We start from the raw sequence: 27,603 nt of genomic DNA on the forward strand, positions 1-27,603 counted from the left end.
TTGGTTGCTAGTTGTAGGAAATGGTGAATTTAATCATTTAATCTAACATATGTGAAGAACTAAACTTTTCTATTTTGGTTTTGTTTACTAGAAATTAGTGTGAGTATTGAGATAAGGTTCTTGAAAGTTCTTCTCAATTATTTTTTCCTTTCATGCTTACCTCTTTACTTTGCAGGAGTCCCGTCGACGTTTTGACAAAGCTGTACATGCTTATGATCAGGTAATGAATATCCTACTAAAAGCTTCTTGTATGAATCTGTCTATATATTCCCCACTAGTTGATGAGATGCTTGAGTTTCGAGCTTGTACTTAGAAAATATATGTTTAGTTTATTTTTATATTTTCAAGGAGTTTCCTTCTACTATCAGATTGAGGAGCTTTCAAAATCTTTTGAGGCATTGAGGGAATACCAAGAAACTGATTTTGTATATCTTTACCAAATTCCTATATTTCTTTCTTTAATTGCACTGCATCTATCCTTCCCTAACTTCCCTGTTCCCTCATGCCATCCTAGATCACTATAAAGATTCTCACAAGTGACAATTTTATCAAGAGGGGATAATTGTGTTAGAAACCCATGGGTAGAACTCACCCTTGAAAACTAGCTTGCAAGAGGAGGGTGCCAAAGAGCTTATAAACACATGGTTAAGCTTGCACTTAATCCATGTGAGACACTAGGATCATACCATATCACCACACTCTGCAGTTGACGTCCACGGTGACTCTCTATTGACATTGATCCGACGGTAGCCCCCCCCCCCTTCCCCCCCCTTTTTTTTTTGGCAGCCCCATTCACCTATCAGTTATTCAATGACTTAGTTAGCCATTTTAATCTAGCCTCTAGGTCGCTCCTCTTCGAGACTCGACCACAAAGCCATAACTCATTTGTTCCCATACTCAATTAGCTATATCCGATTACTTGATGTGGTGGTTGGCTCTGATATGAAATGTTAGGAGTGGTTCCTAATGGGGACGGATAGGAATTATGGAGTAATTGATTTAATTCGAGGTAGTCACCCGCCATAGAGAAATATTAAGAGAGAGAGAGAGAGAGAGAGAGAGAGGGGAAATGCACTAAGTAATCAATTGGTTTATTCTTCAATGATATCTAATGTTAAATTACAATTATGTATTTAAAGGAGACTAGCTCTAATCTCATCGGCGTACATGGCTCAAGATAATTGGCTAGTTAATTTAACATGTGCTCTATGAATTAAGCCATGTGTTAAATGATCTACATGTGCTCAAATCCTAACTAACTTATTCTAATCTCAACTAACTAACTACCTAACTAAAGGGATTACAACAATTATCTCATATTCCTAACATTTCCCTCTCCTTGAAGACACCTTGCACACAAGGTGTTGTTGTGAAATGACACCTTCATGAGGGGAAACCAGCCACTAACCCAATACTTCAAAGCATCTTGAACATTGAACATACCAACTACTTCCAAGCACTTTGTCACAACCCATAACTTGTGCAAGTAGGTCCCATCATTAACTAGATCAGCAAAGGAGTACCAAGAAATCTTTATGACTTGGCCTGCCTTTCTATCAAATACCAAGCCTTCGACCATAAACTTCCAAACCAATGACCACCCATGCAACTCACATGGGTAAGGAGATGATTGTCCACAAATTGCAAATCATGCAGTAAATGGATCCAACTGATCAAGTTCCCACGAAGCCGATATTGAGGATAGAGGGAGTTTCTTGAGAGCAATTTCTATATCTTCACAACCTTTAAGATCCCAACTCACACCTAAGTCCTTATAAAAATTATGATCAGCTCGGTTATGGAAGCCATTATTTATCCCAACACAGCCACCAAGAAAAGAATCATCTAGTTAAAATTTAATTGCATTGCCACCAGTGTGTGTGGCTGTTAATTTCAAGCCTTCATTCTTGATTACATGAGCAGCCCCATTTGTTGAAGCATGGGTTTGGCCATAGTCAAACGCCATTGGATCACTCGTATCCATGCCAACAGCAACAGCTTCATGCATTGTGGATTCTTGGATCATCATCACCTTCTTTGTTGGTTCTTTGGATGGAACTTTAATGGCAATGTGTACAAGGATATCATCATCCACTTTGACACAAAAATCAATGTCCCGTCTTGCAATAACAGTAGTAGATTCTTGGAACTTGATTTATTCTTTTTGTTCCATTGAATCAAGAGATTGTAACTCCTCTTCTGTCATGTTCTCAAGATTCTCTTGCAATCTTGAGAGCTCTTCTTTCATGGCCTTTTTAGATTTAGCCAAGGCCTTAACCTTCTTTAAAACATCCTTGATATCCTTTGAAACTTTGTTCACCATTTGTCATAATGCATGTGGGACACTAGGATCATAACAATTTGATAGTGAGTTGGTTTTGCATGTGATGATGTAGCGGGTAGATGGTGGACCATTTTTTGATACGCTTCAGTGCTGCTTTTGAGTTGTGGAGCTTTGATTTTAGATCCTTTGGGATTCAGTGAGTTTTTTTGGTTAAGGTCATTGACCTTATGTTTGGATGGAGGAGTTGGGTTGGTAAGCATTCGTTGGATATTTGGAACCTTGTTCCATTATGTTTGATGATAATATGGAGGGAACACAATTAATGCACTTTTGAATATGTGGAAAGCACGGGGGTTTATGAAGAGGAAATCCACTGTGTTGTTCATAGTGTCCTTATCTTTTCGTATGTAATTCTTTCTTGTTGTCATTCTTTAGGCCTATTTATGTGCTTTGTACATGAATTCGTCTTTTGATAGGTAATAAAATTATTATTACCTATCAAAATCCTGGATCGCTATAAAGAGAGACTGTGAAAGCTTGCCATGTGTATGTTGCTTAGCTAGAGAACATGATAGAGTTAGCAAACCAAATCTTCTTACATTCTTTCAGTAGCTTGGGAGTTGTAATATTCTACCTATGCCCATTTGGGGTAACTAAATTTCAAGGTACTTTTTAATTGGCATGTGAGGTTTGGTAGTATTATCAGTAAAAAAGTCTAGAGCTTCTCTTTTATGCTTGGCCTAGTTCTTATGGGTGGCACACAATTAATGAACGTTTTATACAATGGAGCATTCTTAAGAGTTTAGAAGCACATTTTTAAGTACTTTATATGAGTAGATGGGGATTCTAACTCCTCATATCATCTTTCCATTATGGATTTTGTCATTCTTATCTGACTTTCGATTGCATGTTCTTGAAACTAAGAATTATTTACTAGGAAATTTTTTTTGGTAAATAATATTTTCTGTTGCAAAAGGAATAAGCTTTATGTACGCAGGATTTATACTCCAATTTCTCCTAAAAAATTACAAGTAACAAGATTAACATTGAAAAAGAAAAACCAAAAAATCAATGTACCCAACAAGAGAATTCATATCACTACACCCTAGAGTGTGAGATCACTTAAATAAATTCTCAAGAATGAGGATATGGTTGTGGGATATGGTTTGGAGTTGTGGGATATGGTTTTTGGGTTATTTGGAGTTTGCTGGGTTATGCCATCCTCTGTTGTTGGGCTTTTGGCTTGCTGGCAAGGTCGTTTTGGTCGCCATCGTAATGGAGATATATGGATGGTTGTTCCTCATTGTTTGATGTGGTGTATTTAGAAGGATAGAAATAGTAGGTCTTTTGAAGACAAGGAGCGTTCCATGCTTGATCTCAAGCTTCTTTTTTTAGAACCTTACTTGATTGGTTCTTTGTGTGGAGAAACCATCCTTCCTCTTCTATTTTGGATTTGCTTGACTTTGTAATGTTCGTTTTTGATTTGTTCACCCCTGTATACTCCTTGTGTACTTGGGTGTCTCTCTCTTTTTGATATCAATGAATCTTTATTACTTATTAAAAAAAAAAAAAGATCATTAAATATAAGTTATGTATTCTTTATGATTTATGAATGAAAATCTGAGAAGTGAGAAATTTTGATAGAAAACATATTTTATTTATGGGATGATTTCTCTTTTCTACCCTAGTGCTTCTTAGGATTTATCCTGCTGTTAAACAAACTCATCATCTTCGTAGCATCATCTAGCTACATAAGGTTGTCTCTCTTGTATATATCTCTTTTATTTTGTGGTTTTCCATTGCCAGGCACGAGAGAAGTTTGTGTCTTTGAAGAAAAATACAAGAGAAGACATTGTTGCAGAACTAGAAGAGGTATTTTCTATATTATTGTAATCAGTGACTTATTAATTTTTTTCTGGACAAGCATTTGCATCTGGCTGTGGTAACTTCATACTGTTTTATATCTAACTATATCTGTATTCATGGAACTTTTTTCTTGACCAGTTATGTGTTTAATTGCATTGGCAGTTAGACGTGTTTCTTGAAAATAATTAGTAGTCATAGATAGTATGATGTCAATTATCTTAAAGCCTGGCACTGATTGCTAGTATTTATTTATTGTTGGATTGGTATGTTACAAATGTGCCCAATGGGTCTTGAACTCACGACCTCACCCTCATCCCATTATCATGGAAGAAGGAAGTACCAATTGAGCTATAGCTCATTTGTCTTAGTGTGGGGATGTGATTATCACTGTACATTCCAAATCTAGGCTTTACTGGCTGAAGATCTGTGCTTCAACAGTTTTACCCCTTTAATTAGTGTCATGTCCATGATGGACTGGGGGCTGGGACATTTCCCTTGAAGCCTATTATCAACAAGATAACTAACTTGTTCTGAATTCTTCTCTAGAATGCCTCATAATGCAAGGGTTAGTTTTAGGTTAGTGGGAAAGTGACGTAATATTTGTCAAACTGGACCGAAGAACACACTTTTTTTTATTTATAATTTTTTTGTGATTTTGATTTTTGCTTCTATTTTTTAAAATTTTTTTTATAAGTAATCTGATTGTCCTTCAGGAGAAAGGGCTGATAGATTGCTTTGGAAGCTTACTAAGAATGGTAAATTTGAAATCTGATCCTAGAATGAGGCATTAAGAGGGTTGCTAAGAACCTTGTATTTAAATCCCCCCTCCTCCATTGTTGTAACTATCAAGTTATAAAAAAATGAAGCATTAATAGGGTCTAATGTTAGACAGTTAAATTGGAAGAGAATTTTGGCACTGTAAAGTCTATTTAAAAGTAGCATTTTTGGTTTGGACAGCTGCTTTGCTTAAAATCGTTGTGGTAGATAACCTTGTTAAGAGGATTAGCATTTAAGTGGATTGGTGTTGCATTTGTAAGGGCAGCGATGATATGGTTGATCTTCTTTTAATTCATTGACTTATTGCAAGAGTCATGGTCTTCTACCTTTTCCACTTTGGGGTTAAATGGGCAATATCTTAAAGAGATGGTGAGGTTTACCATAGTTTGGAGAGGCATGTTTGGCCTTATTTGGAATACAGTGCTGGGGGCAATTTAGAAAGAGGAACGGTTGTACATTTAGGGGTTGAGATGGTTAAGCTTAAATCTTTATTTATAAGATATGTATGTGAGTAAATACATGCTTATAGCAGTATTCTTATTCTTTCCCTTGTATGGTTTTTGGGTTGAGATGGTTAAGCTTAAATCTTTATTTATAAGATATGTATGTGAGTAAATACATGCTTATAGCAGTATTCTTATTCTTTCCCTTGTATGGTTTTTGATTTGTTACGTTAGAATTTGTAATGTTTAAGTGAACCTTTTGTATAGCCTCTGTACTTATGGTTTCATCTTTTTCTAATAAAAGCTTGGTATTAAGCTGGAGTCACACAAGGCAACCTTCACTGGCTTTCTCTCCTTGGTTGCTCCTGTCCTGTCCATGCATTTGGATTTGCACCTGCTTTTCTGACCCCATTGTATTTACTAAATTTCTCAAGGTAGACTTAAACCAGTACCTCTATGCAGAAGACAAACCCAGCCAGGAGGTTTCTCAAAAAGCTTTGAGCCTAGGGTAGATAATCTTTGGAGGTAGCATTCCTACTTTGGAGGTAGCATCCCTACTCAGTGATCGGTCTGCTAATTCATGCAAATCAAAAAAAAATTTGTTTGAGTGTTTTACATGTATATCTCATTGAATAACGGCAACAGGGTTGCAACTCATGTACATGAGATGTTCACAAAAGGACCATAAGCTATCGAGGAAACTAAAAGCTCTAGAAATTTAAATAAATTAGAGAAAGAACACACGTTGGCAGCCAGGCAATCATATAAGGACTTAACGCTAAACCTTCAAATCCAAGACCAATTCCTCACACCCTTTGAAGTTTTAAGCATTTCAATCTCCAAATACACCACATAAGACACAAAAGGTTTGCATTCCATACAGTTACATTATGCTGTGATGCGGGATGCACAAGGATATTTTAATTTTAATTTAATATTATTATTTATTTTTGCATGTCAGTTGTATTTTTATGTTTTAAGTCCTAGTAGTTTATTAGGCTATTAGTATTTTAATATTTGGAAGTAAGGTTATTTTGGTAATAAGGCAATTAAGGTTTCCTACACCAATTAGAAATTAGTGATTAGTTATCCTACATAAGCAAACTATTGTACTAATTTTGGATATTATAATTTGATGAATGAAACAATAGCCTTTTGGTTTCTTTGGTCTTGTGCCAACTCCTGTTCCACCCTAGGTGCTAACTCCTAGTGGTTTGAAATGCTTGGTGCCAACTCTAAGCCAGGCCTAGGTGCTGATCCGTAGGCCATGTCCCTTTATTTTCTTGTCTTTCAATTTTGCTGTTCAATTGTTCTAGTATTGTCCTGCATAATGTTGTCTACCAAATTGTCCTTTCAAATTCAACACTCTTTAATGCCTTCCAAAAGGTCATATAATCATATCCAAAGAAGTTATCATGAACGAAATACTTATATTACTTATGGGTAAAAAAAGAAAGAAATGTAGACCATGTAAAAGAAAAACTTAAAGCGTATGGTTTGAGCTTGATGGCAATGTAGACCATGTTGTTTTCCTATACTTTGTTGTTGTTGTTGTTTTTTTTTTTTTTTTTTTTTTTTTAAATTAANTTTTTTTTTTTTTTTTTTTTTTTTAAATGGGACACATCCGAGACATGGCCATGAAACAGTCTCAAAATGGATGAAAAAAATCTTTCTATTTTTAGAAAAAGAAGAAGAAGAAGAAGAACAAATCATCGATTTGCTTCCCTAGCACACTTGATAAACATAAACTTTGTCATCAAACATTTTTTTGGTTGAGAAATATTTTAGATATGACTTCAAACATTTTGTTGGTTGTTACTTATGTTTAAAACCTAAAATAAACATAAAATATGCCCAAAAATATATAAATATATCTAACAATTAATATTAATTATTTATTTTATTACAGAGTCCATGCCATGTCGTTTCCTAGTTTTCAAGTATTGTTGTTTTGTGGTCTCTCATGCCAGGTCATGTCTGTATCTTTCCTCCTAACCAATTTGTATAGTGTTACTACATTTTGGCAATGATATCTTCAATGTCATTTCCTTCTTTGTAAGAACGCCGTGGAGGGTGAGATTGTGGTTTCTAAACCCACTGGGTGCATGTATATCTTACCATTAAAGAAGAAAAGAGTTTAACTATATTTCATGGTAAACATATTCAGCACAACTTTTACCCCTTTAGGGTACAGTCTTGTGGTTGGAGGCTTGTGATGAGCTGTAGAACTAAACATGTTGGGTTTGATCCTCATTAGGAGTTTTCCTGGATTACCTAATACATGGTTTTGGTGGGTGGGGTTGTGTATCCAAGGTTTACTCCCCAAGGGTGGATCCAAAGGGCACTGCCTTGGTGAGGTTGCACGTCATATAAAAAAAACATATTCAGTAAAACTTTTGTTTTGGTATTTAAAAGCCAGGTGCATATTCTTTCCTAAAATAAAATTTATAGGAGCTGACACCTTCCTGATGGAAAAATTAAGGATCTTACACTCTTTATCATCCTTTTTTATTTTTTGGGACAGGATCTGCAGAACTCGAAGTCTGCATTTGAGAGAAGCCGCTTCAATCTAGTATGCCTTCTACTTATGCAGATCTCTTTTATGCTTTCATACAAAATCACTTTTTCTGTTGTTCTACTTGTAGTAGACTTTCCTCTCTGGTTTTAAGGAGTGCAGGTAAATGCCCTCATGAATATTGAAGCAAAGAAGAAGTATGAGTTCTTGGAATCTATAAGTGCAATTATGGACGGTCATCTGAGATATTTTAAACTGGTGTGCTTTTTTAATTTTTAAATCTACACTTTGTTACATGTCAAACGTTTTGTGAACTAAAGATAGTTATATGTGCTTTAGGGATATGAACTATTGAGCCAGATGGAACCGTTTATTCACCAGGTATGTATGTGTAGGTTGAATATTTCCTTGCTTATCAGCTTTTGAAAAATTTCTTTTTTATCAAAGTCCTGGAAGCATCATACTTAATTCAGAGTTGCTCCTGCGTTCTATAATTGTGAATGATAAATGAATTGATTCCTGAAATTAGGTATTAACATACGCACAACAATCTAAAGAAATGGCCAATATTGAACAAGATAAACTTGCAAAAAGGATTCAAGAATACAGGACACAAGCTGAGCTGGACAATATGCGAGCTTCAAGTAGCTTGGAGCATTCAACAGGTACTGATAGCATTCGTGTTGTTGGTATGAGTCCGTACAAAAATGTTGAAGCAATTATGCAGTCCACCAATGGGGAGGTAATTAACTGGTTTTGGTAGTTTTATATTAAGTTACAGACTATGCAATTGCCTTCAGTTTCCATCCCCAAATTTTCTAAACCTTCTGTCTGACTTCATTAGGATTCCATTGTGACATATTTTATTTTGTATTTTTTCACTTTTTAGGTCCAAACTATCAAACAAGGATATCTCTTAAAACGATCTTCAAGTTTGAGAGGAGATTGGAAGAGGAGATTCTTTGTACTTGACAGTCAAGGGACTCTAAGTTATTACAGAATGAAGGGTACCAAACCTGTGGTATATAATACTGTCATAACTTGTCTTGACCTATAAAATTTAGTGATATAATGCTTAATTTATGTTTCTTTAGCTTGCTTCCAGACTTACTGACCTATGGTTTTGACCTAGCTACATGAAATAATCCTAAGTTTTCTTTTTCCCTACCCCCAACAGGGCTTTCAATCTTACCATTATACTCGTTCAGCTGAAAGTAATAGCAGTATGTTTGGTAGATTCCGTTCAAGACACAATAGGACATCTTCATTAAGTGAAGAAATTCTGAGCTGCCGTACCGTTGATCTCCATACATCGACTATAAAGATGGATGCAGAGGACATGGATCTACGTCTTTGCTTCAGAATAATTTCTCCTTTAAAAACTTACACATTGCAGGTGATTGATCGATTGGCTTTTCAATATTTAAATAATATTCTTCTCCTGGATTGTGCATTAATGCATATAAGCAAAAGGCCAACTTCCTTTTTTTTTGGGGTTTGTGTACCATAATGCCAACTATCCAACATAAGCCTTTATACTCCTATTTTTGTACAATGAAAATGGTAAAAAAGAAAGAAAGAAAGAAAGAAAAAGCTTACATGATTGTTAAGCTTATATTTCATTTCAGTCAAGCCTTTGAGCTCAAGCTTAAAACGCAAGCTTAGTATCAATCTAAAACTCAAGCTCAATATTCTTGAATTAAGCTAGGAAAACCAGCAACATGACCATTGTACATCGTAAGCAAACAAAACCCCAATACAATCAAGAAATCAACATAGTTAACATTTCTAGACACGGTCGGGCAACAATACCAGAGCAACTATAGCACACTAGATCAAGGAGAATGAAACTGCTCTATTAACATCAGAGTTTGGGAAGTCAATCAAGATTATTACTAAAAGGTAGCACTCTCTAGTTTCTACCCTTAACCATTTAGTGAACTGTGGCAAAAACCTAGGTCATTTTTATTTTTTCTGTTCTTTCAATTTTCGTGTTGCGTTGTTTCATGAAGTGCCCAAAAAGAAAAGAGAAACTTGTTATTTCGATGTAGTCATGTCCTTTTTGGTAATTTGTCCTTGAAACAATAGCTTTACACCATTTTCAAAATGCTCAATTATCATAAACAACACTTTTTCATTGATTTTTAATCAAGGGCTCTTTTTTTTTTTTTTTTTTTTTTTTCTGGGGGGGGAGGGGTGGGGGGTGTGTTGTGTTCAGGAAGAATTGAAACCACACATTTGTAAACAGAACTTCATAAAACTATACCAAATGGATCCTTAGTTTTGTGCGACCTCAGTATGGATATTGGATACTGATTATCCAATTGGATTTTCAGGATAATATTGTTACTTCATCAATTATCAAAGGCCTTTTTTTTTTTTTTTTTTAAATGGTTGGCTAAGTGCCAATTATCTATGGTACGAATGATTTTTGCATTATCTTTTCTTGGTAATTGCCACAATGTGATCTTGGCTAATGATAATTGGCAACATATTATCTTAAGGGGTTGGTCCGTGAATTATTATTATTTGGTTCTTTTTAAATCAATAACAATATACTTGGAAGTATTCTGTACAAAATTGTGCCAACTTTTTTCCTTAACCTTGTTTGGTCAGGCTGAAAATGAGGCAGATAGGATGGAATGGACAAACAAAATCACAGGTGCTATTGCATCTCTTTTCAATTCTCATTTTCTTCAACAGGTTTGTCCATGCAATGCATTTTTCCTTCCTGTGTGATATTATACCAAGTAGTGCATGCAATCATTCTAGCTTTCACTGACAAGAATTTGTTGTCCATTTGGCAGCCGCACCCTGGAATAAAACGTGTTGAGAATAGTCACTCTATCTGTGGTGCTTCTGTTGATGTTCAATCACTAGGTAGCCATGAAAGTTTAGATGATGACATAAAATTCAACAGAGCTGATTATGTTCCTAGAATTCTCAGAGGAATTCCAGGAAATGATATTTGTGCAGAGTGCAGCACTCCTGAACCAGATTGGGCATCCCTTAATCTTGGCATATTGTTATGCATTGAATGCTCTGGTGTTCATCGGAATCTTGGTGTTCATATCTCAAAGGTGCCTTATATTTGGAATGTAGATTCAAAAATTTATTGCTATTATTTTGTTATAGAATTTATAGTTACAAATATCTGTTTTGGCTCTTGAAACTGCTCATATAGAAACACTACGGATGATGGCTGAAAGAATATTATAGCTTATTTTTTTTTTTGATAAGTAAGAATGTTATATATACGAATGGCTACTCTATGCATGAAAAAACATAGAGCAAACCCAGAAAATACAAGAAGAAAAACTGAAAAACAAAACAGAAAACCAAACAACAAAATAATTACAAAAGAGAGAGAGAGCTAAGAAAAGAAGGGAGAGAATCACTAGTTGTGAGTCCCCATGCCCGAGACCAATCAAAAAGTGTTCCACTAAAAGAGGCAACCATCTGAACACCTGAACTATCCAAATCCTCAAAAGTCCTGCGATTCCGTTCCTTCCAAATACACCATAGGATGCACAACGGAGCTAAGTTCCAAATCTGAGACGAATGCTTCCCCAACCAATTCCACCAACCAAAAAGCAAATTTGGGATCGATCTAGGCATAACCCAAGACAAACCAAAAGTTATGAAGACAAAGCTCCACAACCGATAAGCCATCTCACAATGAAAAAGTAAGTGGTTTACCGTCTCTCCACAATGCCGGCACATAATGCACCAGTCTACAAAATCCAATCCCCTCAATCGTCTCAAGTTATCACCTGTTAGGATCTTATTCCAAGCTACACGCCAAACAAAAAAAGAAACTCGCCTAGGAGCCTTTACTCTCCATATTCCTTTCCAAGGAAGGACAATTGAGGGAGAATCCCGCAATTTGTTATAATACGACCTGATGTCAAACTCCCCATTAGGCTTCAACTTCCATCTCATCCGGTCTCTACCATCCATTGGAGGAGTATTAGCTCCCAATATACGGAGAAAATGCAGCCCTTCCTCCATCTCCCAATCATTAAATTCTCGAATAAATACTCAGTCTGCAATTATAATAGTAAGACTGAGTAGCTGCTTCTTTTTTATCTTTTGGAACATTTTTCAAGGCCTCAGATGTTAATGCTAAATTTATTAACTTCCTTGAGAAAATATATATCATGAATCAATATGTGGTGTGTAGTAAATAGGTGTAACAAACACCATAAAATAATTCTTTGAAGTTACTGTATTATTGAAACCAGGCTAATTCTTTCTAGTATGATTTATTTATTGAAGTGACCGTATTACAAGAAAATATTCCTGCTTATAACCTGACTTTAGCGGCGTCTGAGATGTTTCACTATATAAAATTTAAGTAGGATGCTTGATATGTTCTACTAGGAAGTCATTTAATGGCCATCATAAGTTATTCTTCACAATGTTAAAGACATACCTAAGAGTCTCTTGCCAAGAGCCTAATTGGAAGCTCTTATGATTGCTTGAAGTCTTATGTTGAGTTTCACGTGAACATCGATTATATGGGTTTTAATGATTTAGATATAGTTTTGTCTAAAAATTTATGTCAACCAAAAAGGTTCAGGTTCTTTATAGTCAGCACTTATGTATTAAAGAATCACAGTGAATAATAACCTCCATAATCGTGTCATGATTGTCAATTCCCTGTTGACAGCTTACAATTAAAGTGATCCTTTGTCCTATCTACTGCAGGTGAGATCTCTAACATTAGATGTCAAGGTTTGGGAACCTACTGTCTTGGACTTGTTCCAGAACTTGGGTAACTCTTTTTGTAACTCTGTGTGGGAGGGATTGCTTCTACTTGAGAATGAAAGGTAAGATTTCCTTGAGCTGTATACCAGGTAGGCTATATTATTGAGTTTGTCTAGTAGCTGTTAGTTTCTTTATTTTATCTTTGTTGTGATTGTTATGTGGAAAATTTGATGTAAATGAACGTGATAAGTTACTACTTGTCCTAAATGCCTAAGCTATTGGGAAATGGTGAATTTAATTATTTTAACTATTATTATAAGACTCCCACTTGACTTGTGAGTCTAAACCCTCCCTTAATAAGTGGGGCTCAACATGTTGGATTTTTAACTTTTTAAATGAGATGTAGACTAGAGACAAAGTTCAAATTTAGGATCACCTGCTTTATATGTATAGGGTTGGGTTCAAATTACATCTAGTATAACTTTAAGTAATATTACACCACTCCATATTTTTTATTTAATGCAAATTTTGATAAATTCACTGTTGGATTACATTTCTTCTTATGCCCTCAATGCTTACAAAATTTCAAGTCATCAAAGATCAATAACTATATTATCTATAAAATGTTAAAATTATGCATAAAAGATGTGTTTATGGATAGAATGGTAAATAGCTTTTGATCGGCACAAAATTTGGCATGCTTGTTAAGATCATTGAGAATATGTAATCCAATGGTGAGATTTTTGAAATATTAAAGTTATTAGCTGGTATAACATTACTTAAAGTTACACCGGTTTAGACCCATAAATATATAAACCTTTTTGTGCACGAGCTTGTTCATTAAAAACATTACTAACTTGTGAATCAAGCTTCAAATATGGGTAGAACTTGACTTTTTTCCTAATGAAATGAACATAAACAAACTTTTTCTCAAGCAAAGTCTAAGCCATTTATGAACAGCTTAGTTTGTTTATTGCCATAACTATGTTGCACCTTTTGATCCGTACACTTAACCTAAGATTGTAAAAGAATAAAAAGGTTAAGTTTAGATTTTATCTCCTTTTTTGGCAACAAGCTCTCCTTAACTTTTGGTAAAGGGATTCTTCTAACTCTTTTAAATGAAAATTTGGGGGTTTTTTCTTACATTTATCATGGAAGATCTTTTGCTATTAAATAAACTCTTCTATTTGAGGTATTTAAAATATTAATCTGGCAACTTTTGAGACCGCAATTAATGAGATATATTGGTGAATTAATGAAAAGGTTGCAGCAGCAACATTTATAAGAACTGAGACTTGTTTAAGATATAGGCCAGACCTTTGAGCAATGGCAAGTGCCCTTTGTCCAAGACTCCAAGCAATGTGTGGCAAGTTTGAGTGTGGGAATCAGTCTCTCCAAATATTGGGGGTAAGGTTGCCTATTAATCACCTCTTTGAAGCTCTATAGAAACTCTATAGAAATTGGAGCCTTCTGCTCTAGGAAGTACCTTTGAGACTTGTTTTAAAATGTTTTAAAAAAAATTATTATTACTGTTATTGATAAGTTACACACACTTAGTGATTCTTGAATCCATGACGGCACGACCTCACTCTCCATCCCATATTATGGGAGGAGAAAATGCCATTTGTTTTAAGACAGTTTAATGTTTCTTTCTACAAAGTCACCTTATACAAACTTTACAATAACATTCCTTTAGATTGAGGGAACTAAAATGTTTTTTCTGAAATATGGTTTTATAAAATCTTTGGTTCAGTGGCTACATGGTAATCTATACTTTTAGTAATGGGTAGTTTTGGGTATTCTCAGCAAGAATTCAGATTTACCCATCTAGTTTATTTTCTGAATGCAATAATTTTTGTATACTTTCTTAGTTTCTTACTCGTCATTACCATTTCCCCTGGTATAGTGACCAGTTCCATGTTTTCCTCGAATTTATCATTTCCCACAGCTGTTTGAAAGAGAAATATGAATTCGTTATACTTATTAATGTCATATATGCATATGGATTTTTGGCTCTTGGGCTTTGGCTCAGGTGGAGAAGATCTATGGTTTAAATCTTAGAAATCAATCAATCAATATGCATATATATATATATATATATGGAGAGAGAGAGAGAGAGAGAGAGAGAGAGAGTACGACAAGATTTCAAACAAATAAAAAGATTTATTCCATACTTTGTTATGGCTTTTAGCCACTGCTATTTGAATAGATCTAAAGATGTGTTTATATATTTCAGTCAATAAAGAGAGTGAATTCTTGTGAATTAAAGCTAAGAATTGGTGGAAATATCATCTATGTGACAATTTAGCTTACTGGCATAATTTCTTGTCTGGCTGATTGAATATTGGTCATATACATTTTGTGGTATTCTAGAAGTTTAAATTTTTTAATGTTATTCCCTTGTAATTCCAATGTAATCTTATGCAGGATAGATGAATCAAGTGCTATGATTGCATCAGTTACAAAACCATGCCCCAAAGATCCCAACTACGTTAGGGAGAAATACATTCAAGCTAAGGTAACTGGTTAATCCTTCTCTTGTATTGTATATGTATTGAAATCAATATCTTGCTTAGAGCATCAGTATTGGTATTCTGTATGACATCTTTAAAATTGCAAAAAATTTCTGTGAGATTTTTCTGTATAATACTGCCTCCAGCCCATTTCTAATGATTTTTCTTTATATTTGATTTTTCATTCTATTCTCCTTGAATATAAGGGTAGCATAAGAAAGTCATTGACGTGGAAAGTGCAAAGAAAATTTTATTTTATTTTGATTTTGTTTATTTTAGTACTCAAATTTTATTTTAAATAGTTTTTCTATTGGATTTTATTTTAGGTCGTATTAGTTAAGTTAAGTTGTGTTAAAGACGAGAATAAAATAATATAGAGAAGCGAAAGCAAGAAAGAGAGAAGAACACAAGGGATTACGTGGTTTGAACATTCACAGAATAAAGCCCTAGCAGTTACATCTTTACCATAAACTCAACTCATCAATTACAGTGAACTCTTAATAGGGTATATATAGAGACTAGAAGCTAGGGTTAGCCCAACATGGGCTCACAACATAACTAGGCCTCTTGGGCCATTCCCAATACTTTAATAATTAGTATTATATTTAATTTACTAGACTTGGATTATTTTTGTGATTCAATAATTGGGCTTTCCTAAGTCAATTAGAATTAGGGTGAAATCATATTAGTCTATATAAGCACACTATTATACTTTAGTAGAGACAATTTCCTTGAGTAATAAATTTATTGTTGAAGTTTTTCCTTCAATAGCTTGGTGCTGATTCTATGCAACCTTAGGTGCTTATTCTGATTCCTAGTTTTTTTTTTTTTTTTTCCCTTCAGTTTCTGTGTTGCACCAGTTTTGGTATTGTGAATTACGTTAGTCATACATATTTTGTGCTTTGATTTTGGAAGATCAACATATATTATGAAACATCCCAAAAAGGAAATACATAGAAGTATTGTTGATCAGTTAAACTCTCATCTTGTGCATGTGGGAAATTCATGTCTTACTTGGCATTGGTGATAAATTTTCTGTTTTGATATTTTGAAACTTGCAATAAGATTTCTTAATATTCTTCTAAATAATACTCTTCCTCCCTTTTTTGCATTATTTCTCTTTCATTTGCTGCTTTATTCTTTCTTTTTTGTTCTTTTTATTTTTATTTTCGATGAAGTTTTCAGGAAAGTCATAAATATTGTGTGTATTGGTATTAAAAGTGGACATCTATTAATGGAACTTCCGACAAAGGAAGGAGGGAAAACAAAATGTGACACAGAAAGTAATATATGTACCAAAAATGGTCTGTCTATATTATATACTCTGTAAGCAGGATGATATGTGCACGGCTTTTCTTCTGTCGATAACTATTGATATATGCTAATTCTACTTCATTAGAATCTAATAGAGAATTTATAGACATGTAATTCTAACTGCTGATGACCATGTGGAAGATATTTAGGAATTTCAAATTAGTATGCTTACGAAGCATTTATTTAGTGTAAAAATGCGAAACTGACCCTTTAAATTTTTTCAGATCTCATTTCAGTCCTCTAACTTAACTTTTGTTTATTATAGTCCTCTTAAGTTTCAAATTTATTCAATTAAGGATTTTCCTTCAACTGTTATTAAATTTTTTTGAAAAAACAAAAAGATATGCAAAATATTTTTCAATCATTAGTTGATTTTTTTTAATTTAAAAAATTGAAAAATTAACCACAATATATAACAAAAGTCGATGGAAAAGTCTTAATTGAATAAACTTGAAAGTTAGAGGATTGAAATAAACGAAATCAAAGTTAAAGGACTGAAATAAAATCTGAAGAAACTTAGAGGGTTAGTTTTGCATTTTAGTCTATTTTATATTTCCACATAATTCCAATATTAGACTGGTGATTAATTAGGGATATGTGCCTTCGTGGTAAAACAAATCACCACCAATTTAAGATATGATATGTCTTGTTTTAGCTGGAACTGGTACTACATTCTTTCTATACAAGTTCAGGTTGCAGTTACATGTTATAGACCATTCAATGGCTGCCTAGTAAATGAGTATAGCAACCAACTTTACTGTTCCCAGATTTTTAGAATGAATTCTTACTATTAACCAACGTAGTAACCTTTTTTTTTTTTTTTTTTTTTTTTCCTTCTTTTATTTGATAAGTAAGAAAGATGTATGTTCAAAAAGCTACCTCGTGCAAAAAAAGCATAAGGCAGACCAAAGATTACAGAAAAAGAAACGAAAAGACAAAGAAAAAGCTATTTACAAAGGAGAGAACTACGGAACAAAGGGAGAGAAACACTAGAGATGAGTCCCCCAAGCCCTAGACCAGTCAAAAAGTGAACCATCCTCAAAAGTCCGCCAATTTTGCTCCCTCCAAATACACCACATTAGGCACAATGGAACTAAATTCCAAATGCTAGAAGAGTGCTTTCCAAACCAATTCCACCAATCAAAAAGAGTATTTGCAACCGATCTTGGCAAGATCCATGAAATCCCAAAAGATCTAAAAACCAAGCTCCACAACCGATAAGCTTTTTCACAATGGAGTAGCAAATGATCCACCATCTTCCTATTACAACGACATATAATACACCAGTCAACAAAATCAAAGCCTCTACTCCCAAATTGTCACCTATAAGAATTTTATCCCAAGCTGTGGTCCAAACAAAGAAAGAAGCACGCCGATGAGCCTTAACCTTCCAAATACCTTTCCAAGGAAAGATAATGGGCAAGGGACCTCGTAACATATTATAAAACGAGTAGATGTCAAAATTCCCATTCTTCGTCAACTTCCATTTCATACGGTCTCCATTCTCAGTTGGAGGTAAATTAGATCCCAAGGTATAAAGGAATTCATTCACAACACCTATCTCCCAATCATTTGGTTATCAAATTAAATGAACATTCCAACTTCTCCGTTCCTCTATCCCCAATTGTTCAAGAGAAGATTCCACAGATACCTTTCTATTAGTAGCAATCCCATGCACAACCGGGAAGGCCAGTTGGAGTGGTAAATACCCATACCACCGATCTGTCTGAAACTTTACTCTATATCCCAACCCTACCTCAAACTGAATATTTTTGTTAAAAACCTCCCAACCCATCCGGATAATTCTCCACAAACCACACCCATGTATACCCCTATGGGCCTACCCAGCTTGGAAGACCATCCCCCCACTTTTCCCCAAATTTCAAAGCTACAACCCTTCTCCAAAGCCATGTCTCCTCAACCCCAAACTGCCATAACTATTTTCTTAGTAAGGGTTTTTTAAAAGTAGTTAATTTCCTTACTCTCAAACCACGATTTGCCATAGGCGCCCACCTTATCCCACCTTACCAAATGTGTCTTGGAATCCTCCACAATAAATCCCTTTGCAACTTCTCAATTTTATTAGCCACATGTGTAGGGATAGTAAAAAGAGGTAAATAATAAGTAGGAAGACTAGATAACTTACTCTTAAAGGAACGTCAGTCTTCCACCTTTTGACAAATACAGCTTCTTCCACCTAGCCAACTTTTGCTCAGTTTTCTTCAAGATAGGATTCCAAATAGTAGGGGACTTATGGGAAGCCCCTAATGGCATATCAAGATAGGTCATAGGAAAAGTCCCAATCTTACAACCCAAAATTTCTGCCAAGGCAGGCACATTATTAACCTCACCTATTGGAACCATCTAACTCTTCAAGACATTAACCTTCAAATTTGTCATAGCCTGGAAACAAAGTAGTAGCATCTGAACATGTAGGATCTACTCCACATTTGCATCACAAAATAGAATTGTATCATCCGCAAACAAAAGATGCGAGACACATTCCCCTCCACTCCGTCTACCATAAGCCCTAAAACCACGAAGCAAGCCAGCACCTTCAACTCTTTTCAACATCCTACTAAAAACCTCCATCATAACCAAAAACAGCATAGGAGATAGCGGGTCCCCTTGTCTCAATCCCCTCGTGCTCCCAAAAAAGTTAGGTGGAGACCCATTGACCAAAATAGAAAATTGATTCGTAGATATACTAGTACGAATCCATTTGCACCACTTCTCCCCATAGTCCATTCTCTTCAACAGATCTAGTAGTCTTCCAATTCACATTATCATAAGCTTTCTCAATATCTAGCTTACAAATAACCCCTAGAATCTTACTCTTCACTCGACTATCAACACACTCATTGGCAATAAAAATTGAATCAAGTATCTGTCTGTCACCCACAAAACTATTCTGAGACTTAAATACTAGTTGATCTAAAACCACTTTCAAGCGATTTGCCAAAACCTTAGACAAGATCTTGTACAAGCTCCCAACCATGCTAATAGGTTTGAAGTCTTGAATATTGGAAGCATCATTCGTCTTAGGGATTAATGCTATGAAAGTAGCATTCAAAGATTTTTCAAACTTACTATGTTGATAAAACTCTTCAAATACTGCTAAAACATCTCTTTCCACAACTCTCCAACAATGGTGAAAAAAGGCCATAGAGAAACCTTCTGGACTTGAAGCTTTATCTCCTTCCAATTTTTTAACAGCTAGAAGAATCTGTTGGGTGCACTGCACCATAAGTCTAGCCCACGTAATAGACATGCTCATTTAATGAGAATGTCTTCATGTTTCTTAATTTTTCTTCATTATGTACAAAAGTCACCATGAGTTATTGGAGTTGTTGGCTTAGTGTGTTGGACATGCTGAAGACAAAAGAAAAGAAAGATGCAAAAGCAAGAAACGATTCGGCTATGGCAGAGAGCTGAAGAAAAGAGATTTTGGTTGAAGCAAAGTCAAAGTAAGTGGCTTGCATTTATTGTGATTTGAAGAGAAGAGTGTGAAAGGAAGAAAAGAAGAAAAGGTGAAACAAATAAATAGGGAGGCCATTCGGCCAGTGAAGATGTGGGGAAAAAAGAAGTGAAGTCCCAAAGCGTGAGGACTAAGTGCGTGAGTAAGAGCAAGCAAAAAGAGGAGAAAAATAGAGAGAGTTAGAGAAAATACATAGCGACGAAGAGAGCAGTGAGTGAAAAGAAAAAGAGTTTTTTCTTTACTCAAATTGTATCTATAAGTGTTGTAATCTCTATTTGATATAGTGAAATTATTTGGAGTTTGTCCCGTGCCTTTCAAGGAGAAAGGATTTCCACGTAAATCTTTCTGTTATTGTGTGGGTGTGCTTTCGCTGTGCTTGCTGAAATTTATTCATTGTTATATAGAATTTTTCCCAACAAGTGGTATCAGAGCGTAGGTTCGATTGGGAGTAATGGCTGGAGAAAAAGGAAAGACGTCAAGAATCGAGAAGTTTGACGGCACAGACTTTGGCTATTGGAAGATGCAGATCGAAGATTATCTGTATGGGAAGAAATTACATCTTCCTCTTTTAGGAAGGAAACCGGATAGTATGGAAGAAGAAGAATGGAGTCTTCTTGATAGACAAGTGTTAGGAGTTATACGATTAACTTTGACAAGATCAGTTGCACACAACGTTATGAAGGAAAAGACTACAGTAGATCTGATTAAGGCTTTGTCTAGTATGTATGAAAAGCCTTCGGCTAACAATAAGGTGCATTTGATGAAGAAGTTGTTTAATCTAAAGATGGTGGAAGGTACTCCTGTGGCTCAGCATCTGAATGAGTTTAATACCATCACAAATCAATTGTCCTCTGTGGAGATTGATTTTGACGATGAGATCCGTGCATTAATTGTTTTGGCTTCTTTGCCAAACACTTGGGAGGCCATGAGAATGGCAGTGAGCAATTCTGCAGGAAAAAGCAAACTCAAATATGATGATATTCAAGATTTGATTCTAAGTGAGGAGGTTCGCAGAAGAGATGCTGGTATAAACAATGCACAAGATCAAGCTTTTGTTATGGAGAACAGGGGCAAAAATAGAAGCAGAGGGTTTGATGATCGGGCCAAATCCAATGACAGATCACAGTCAAAAGGTAGATCTTAATTTAAAGAGATGAGAGAATGTTTCCATTGTGGGAAAAAGGGTCACGTAAAAAGAAACTGCTGGCATTGGAATAAAGAACAAACTGAAGAGAAAGATGAAAAGAATGATGATGAGAAGAATATTGCAACAGTTGTGTTTCATGAGGATGTTCTGATGCTCTCTATTGAAGAGCAAAAGTGTAAGCATGTTGCTAAGAATGATGTTGAGTGGGTTGTTGATTTAGCAGCTTCCCACCATGTTATTCCCACAAAAAGGTTGTTCACCACATACAAAGCAGGCGACTTTGGTGTTGTGAAGATGGGTAACTCCAGTTATTCAAAAATTGTGGGAATTGGTGATGTGTGCATCAAGACCAATGTTGGTTGCACGTTGATATTGAAGGACGTGCGGCATGTTCCAAATTTAAGGATGAATGAGTTGTTTACTTTTGCTTTGGATCAAGCGGGTTATAGTAACCATCTTGGCAATGGAAGATGGAAACTTTGTAAAGGATTATTAGTTATTGCTAGAGGGCGTACTTGTTGTGGCATGTACAGAACTCATGTGAGGGCTTATAAGAAAAAGTCCAATGCAGTCAAAGTTTTTGAGAAAACTCCACAGTTGAGAGTTGATAATAATGGTGTTGCAGCCAAGAGAGTAAAATTCTCTCTTCCTGAAAGTGATTTAAATGAGAAAGTGATATTTGATGAAAAATATCATGATGCTAGGAAGAATGATGGAGTGAAAGATCATGAAGGTCTTGAGCAAGGGGAGCCAAGAAATTGGATTAAGGATATCCAAGGTGAAGTAAACTATTTGAGAATGAAAGGTATTAATTTTGATGAAATTTTCTCAGTATTAGTGAAGATAATGAAGAAGGTTGAGTCTGGTATTGACTTGGCCGGCATGGATTCTAACTGAAGGGTTGAGTTGAAGATCTCCTCCATAAATGGGCTGGAGGGGGAGATTGTTGGGTGCATTGCACCATAAGTCCAGCCCACGTAATAGACATGCTCATTTAATGAGCGTGTCTTCATGTTTCTTAATTTTTCTTCATTTTGTACAAAAGTCATCATAAGTTATTGGAGTTGTTGGCTTAGTGTGTTGGACACGCTGAAGACAAAAGAAAAGAAAGATGCGAAAGCAAGAAAAGATTCAGCTATGGCAGAGAGCTGAAGAAAAGAGATTTTGGTTGAAGCAAAGTCAAAGTAAGTGGCTTGCATTTATTGTGATTTGAAGAGAAGAGTGTGAAAGGAAGAAAAGAAGAAAATGTGAAACAAGTAAATAGGGAGGCCATTCGGCCAGTGTGGGGAAAAAAGAAGTGAAGTCCCAAAGTGTGAGGACTAAGTGCGTGAGTAAGAGCAAGCAAAAAGAGGAGAAAAATAGAGAGAGTTAGAGAAAATACACAGTGAGTGAAAAGAAAAAGAGAGTTTTTTCTTTACTCAAATTGTATCTCTAAGTGTTGTAATATCTATTTGATATAGTGAAATTATTCGAAGTTTGTCCTGTGGTTTTTCCTTTCAAGGAAAAAGGGTTTCCACGTAAATTTTTGTGTTATTGTGTGGGTGTGCTTTCGCTGTGCTTGCTGAAATTTATTCACTGTTATAGAATTTTTCCCAACAGAATCTCCTTCTTTTCAAACCTCCTTTCAAGTCAGCCCCTCTCCAATGTGTCTATCTGATCAGACTCCAAACCTTCCACAAAAGGCCTCCACTCCTCTGTCTCCTGATATAGATTTTTTTAAAAATTGTACTACATGAGCAACCACCTCGGATTCCTCCTCATAAATCACTGCATCCACCTCCAAAATACTTGGATGATTATACCTTCTAAGGGAATCAGTCATCTTATGGAAGAATTTAGTATTTTTATCTTCTTCCTTAATACATAACATCCTCGATTTCTGTCTCCATGAGATTTCTTTCAATGAAAGAAGATTCTCTACTTGAGATCTCATAACAACTCTCACATGTCTCTGCATCAGAGAGGCCAAACTCCCCTTCCTTGGCATCTAAAAATTTCAAAGTCTCCAATAATTCTTTCTTTTTACGTCTGACATGACCAAACTCACTATGGTCCCACTGAATAATATCTTCTTTCAAAGCCTTCAATTTTTTGGCAAACACATAACTAGGTGTACCAGAGAAAGAATGTCGATTCCACCAAGAATGAACTCTTTCTATAAACTTGTCTGTCTTTAACTACATATTCTCAAACCGAAACGGACTTTTCCCCCTTGCCAATAGAATTGGGAAATGGTCCGAAATAGGATGAGGTAAAATTTGTTGGATGACATCCGGATAGTGCTCCTCCCAATCATGAGACACCAGAACTCTGTCTATCCTCGAAATTGAGGGCTGATTTGAACCACTAGACCAAGAATAGCTCCCTCCCTCCAAAGGCAAATCAATCAAATTAAGATCCTCAATGAACTTAGGATATTGTTCCATAGCCGGAGTAAGACGAGAATTACCTAATTGTTCACTCGGAAAATGAACGATATTAAAATCCCCAATGCAACACCATTGGATGTTCCAGTATTGCTGAATGCCAACCAACTCATTCCACATCTAGCCCCTCACATTATTATCATTTGGGCCATAAACCCTTGAACTCACCCAAATAAAACCATCCCCCACCCCTTGCCACTGAACTGACACAGAAAAGGAACCCACCATAATCTCCAACCTTTACGTAGTAACATTTTTTCTTCCTTTCTTGTGTTGCGTCATTCAATAGTATCCAAGATTGTTCATGACATCCTACTTTTTGCAATGAAATCTGAAATGGCAATTGAAATCAAACCGAAAGTTGGTATCTTTGTGTTATTTCATTTACCCTTCCTTAACATGGGTTGCATCTCTTATTCATTCTGTATTGTCCTCCCAAGGTAGTTTCTGGTCAAATTCAAAACTTATTTCATTATAATAACTAAAAATTTTAAAATCACAAATGTCATTATAAATATGATGGACAAATTCACCAGTTATCTTTGGAGGGATTTGACAAATGTCATTATAAATATAATGGGCAAGCTTGCAATTACCTTTGGAGGGACTTAGCTATATTGTCCTTCTTAGCTGGACCAACTAGAAAGTTAACTTGCGCACTTAACTTTCTGTCCTTTTCTTTTCTAGTTCAATAGACTCATCACTAAATTTGGTAAATAATGCAGTGGACTTTTCTTTTGCATCGGTTTTTTAGGAAACAAATCATGGTGCTGTGGGGGCATCATGAGTATGGTACTATGATGGGTTCCCCTCTTCTTCCTCTCCCTATGGTTTCTTTCTCATTTGCATTATTTGAACTTTTCAATATCCTGTTTTAACAAACATGGGCTGCCTTACCGGAACAACTATTAATCATCAAACCCATTTCCCCAAGCCATAACTTTCATCTTCCAACTTTTTTAAGGTTATGTTATGTTCATCATCGTGAGCATGAAGTAATCTTTTTTCCTAATAAAATAGCTTTTCTTATTTAAAAATTAAAATTAGGAAAAAAAAAAAAAATCTCTATCATATCCAATCCTTTCCCCCTGGTATCATACATGTATAATGTCCTAGCAGTACACTTAACATGCATATTGCAGTAGTCAGCTAGACCAGAAAGGCACATCTACTCTTGATTTGAAACATACATGATTCAATGTCTCTGTATAATGTGCTTTATAGTTCGCTACCAAATGCTGTCTTGAGTCCTCTTAAACAGCTTCCTTTTAATAGTTTTATGTAGAATATGCTTTTTGATTCATGAATTAGCAATTTATCAAGTTGTTATTAAAGCCCCATCCCTTGTGTCTTTCTAGTGGCACTAGCTCATCTACTGCCTCGTTATCTAATCCTTGAATCATTATGTGGAGAGGAGATGCACTGCCGATCCTTCCATTATTCAGTTTCTACATGAGTCAATATGAAGTTTACAGTAAAGTGATGCATTCATTTTGCATGTTTTCCCACACTTCAGAGATGTTTTGTAGGTATCTTGTGTCTTGAGTCCTCTTAAACAGCTTCCTTTTAATAGTTTTATGTAGAATATGCTTTTTGATTCATGAATTAGCAATTTATCAAGTTGTTATTAAAGCCCCATCCCTTGTGTCTTTCTAGTGGCACTAGCTCATCTACTGCCTCGTTATCTAATCCTTGAATCATTATGTGGAGAGGAGATGCACTGCCGATCCTTCCATTATTCAGTTTCTACATGAGTCAATATGAAGTTTACAGTAAAGTGATGCATTCATTTTGCATGTTTTCCCACACTTCAGAGATGTTTTGTAGGTATCTTGGCCTTCTAGATGATTCTTTAGGCTTAAAGGGTAACATAAATGTTAACTAGTGTCATATGATCTCATGTTGCTTTCACTTTGTCATGCTGTTTGTGGATCTGGTAAGATGTTAACTATTAATATGTAAAAGTAAATTTGAGCCTTTAGCTTTGCAAACTACTGGTTCATCCATGAGAGTCCTTGTCATTTTTATGTACAGCTTCATTTGTGTCTGAGTGTGTGTGTTTTATGTTCAGAAAACATTCTTATGTTATATCTGCAATATGATCCATGTTCTATAAATCTCAATCTGAATTACCAGTTTTTACCATCTTCCACTATCTAAGGTCTAAAATGAAGCATAATATTCTTGCCGTAAATTAGTACGTAGAGAAATTGCTAGTCATCCGAGGAGTAATTGAAGCCGGGACTCTTTCCTATGCTACAAATATCTGGCAAGCAGTTAAGAATAATAATTTGCGAGAAGTATATCGCCTTATTGTTATGTCAGACGTAAGTCTCATCAACACTACCTTTGATCATGTGGATGGTGTCAATCTATATCACCATGTGGATGCACAAGACTCGGATGCAATTGAAAGGAAACAGTATGATCCAGCGGACTGTGATAGAATCGAGGACTCCAATGAGCCAGCGAACTGTCTTCAAGGTTGTTCGTTATTGCATCTTGCATGTGACTGTAGCTATCCGTTGATGATTGAATTGTTGCTGCAATTTGGTGCTGATATAAATATGCGTGACTTCCATGGAAGGACTCCTTTGCACCTTTGCATCTCCAGAGGGAACAACCCACTAGCAAAGGTTCTACTTAGAAGGTAATATATCTGTCATGAATATAAGTTTTGGAAGTCTTTTTTTTCTAAGAAACTGACTGTAATGAATATAAACTCCTGCTTCTTATGATTAACTTGTAGCATCATATAAAAAATTACTGTACAGCTTTTGTACTAGTCAAATAGAGGATCTTGTTTTCATTAGGGACAGACCAAGCGATAGAATGCAACTTCTGTCTTTTCTGTTGGTCAGATTCTTTTATAACTCCTAACGTATAAGTCATGCAGAGGTGCACGTCCATCAATTAAAGATGGTGGAGGGCTTAGTGTACTGGAAAGAGCAATGGAGATGGGTGCAATTACTGATGAGGAGCTATTTATATTGCTTACGGAATGCGAGTAAACTAACATTGCCACCTGATGTAAGCTTGCTTAGTCTGTTTTTGACCTCCGCTGCTGACTACCCCATATTGTCTGTAAACATCATAATCCATTAATCCTTTTTCATCTTTTAGAACAGAAAAACCCTTCTTTTTAATTAATTTTTGATATCTATTGACATTATTTTCCCTCAATTTAATTATAGCAGTCTGTTGAATATTGTTCTCTAATAATATTTGAAATAGAAATATTCTTTTGTTCTAATGTAGTTCAAAATTCCTAATCTTATTCTATAACAATATTCACTGGAAACAGTTAACTGTCTTCAAATTTGATTAATGTTTTATTCATTAGTAGAATACTGGTGTCAAAATTAAAGATTAGTTTCCCTATGGATAGTGATGAACAGTGATGATTATTTAAAATTTGGATTAAGTTTCTTTGCTATGGTTTTTGTTTATTTTTATGTATCAAAACGTGCACGTACCTTCTAATTGTAGTTGCTATGAATTTATATGGACATAGAGAACAATAGGTTGAATAAAATGATCCAAATCCAGTATTTCGCATGGCCATATGAATTGGGTAGAAAAATCCTTCTGGATTTTTAATCCTCAATGTTTAAATTTTAAGTCGTCGTCGTTGTTGTTGTTGTTGGGTAGAAAAATCCTTCTAGATTTTTAATTCTCAATGTTTAAATTTTAAGTTGTTGTTGTTGGTTTTTTTTTTTTTTTAAATTTATTTTTAAAATAATTCATTGAATTTATCAATTTAATAGTAAACTAGTGGATGTATGCAAGTGTGTGTACAATGTAAATTTAGGATTGGTATGGCAATTTGTACTTGGTTCAATGAAGCTCCATTTTTTTTTTTTGGGCAAAAATGCACTTTTGATTCCTATATTTTGGGTCAATTTTTATTTTGGTCCTAATATTGATTTTGTTACTAATGTAGTCCCTAAAAAAGGAAAATCGATTCTATTTTGGTCCGTGTCGTCAACCTACTAACAGAAACCTCTTACATGCAGATGGAGGCATAGGTGGCAGAGGAAATGTTGATATGGCTATTTAAATAATATTAAAAAATAACACGTTAGCATCTTATTTAAAAAAAAAAAATTAATTTATCAATTTTAGCAAAA

General features: G+C 35.2%; 1 protein-coding gene across 1 annotated transcript in view; it reads left to right on the plus strand.

Moving 5' to 3' along the window:
• LOC112020880 (ADP-ribosylation factor GTPase-activating protein AGD4) overlaps window positions 1–26,761 on the plus strand; it is a 40,064-nt gene extending 13,303 nt beyond the window's left edge. Inside the window, exons 6-19 of the mRNA XM_065776435.1 lie at window positions 128–220; window positions 4,091–4,156; window positions 7,895–7,942; window positions 8,048–8,143; window positions 8,225–8,266; window positions 8,415–8,627; window positions 8,775–8,906; window positions 9,063–9,281; window positions 10,502–10,588; window positions 10,693–10,965; window positions 12,596–12,717; window positions 15,023–15,113; window positions 25,672–26,123; window positions 26,370–26,761. Of these exons, the coding sequence (XP_065632507.1) occupies window positions 128–220; window positions 4,091–4,156; window positions 7,895–7,942; window positions 8,048–8,143; window positions 8,225–8,266; window positions 8,415–8,627; window positions 8,775–8,906; window positions 9,063–9,281; window positions 10,502–10,588; window positions 10,693–10,965; window positions 12,596–12,717; window positions 15,023–15,113; window positions 25,672–26,123; window positions 26,370–26,484 (2,049 nt within the window). The 3' untranslated portion in view covers window positions 26,485–26,761. The remainder of the gene's footprint in view (window positions 1–127; window positions 221–4,090; window positions 4,157–7,894; window positions 7,943–8,047; window positions 8,144–8,224; window positions 8,267–8,414; window positions 8,628–8,774; window positions 8,907–9,062; window positions 9,282–10,501; window positions 10,589–10,692; window positions 10,966–12,595; window positions 12,718–15,022; window positions 15,114–25,671; window positions 26,124–26,369) is intronic.
• The last annotated feature ends 842 nt before the right edge of the window (window positions 26,762–27,603 follow it).

This window comes from Quercus suber, unplaced genomic scaffold (assembly GCF_002906115.3).
Source record: "Quercus suber isolate HL8 unplaced genomic scaffold, Cork oak 2.0 scaffold_133, whole genome shotgun sequence".
NCBI lineage: Eukaryota > Viridiplantae > Streptophyta > Magnoliopsida > Fagales > Fagaceae > Quercus > Quercus suber.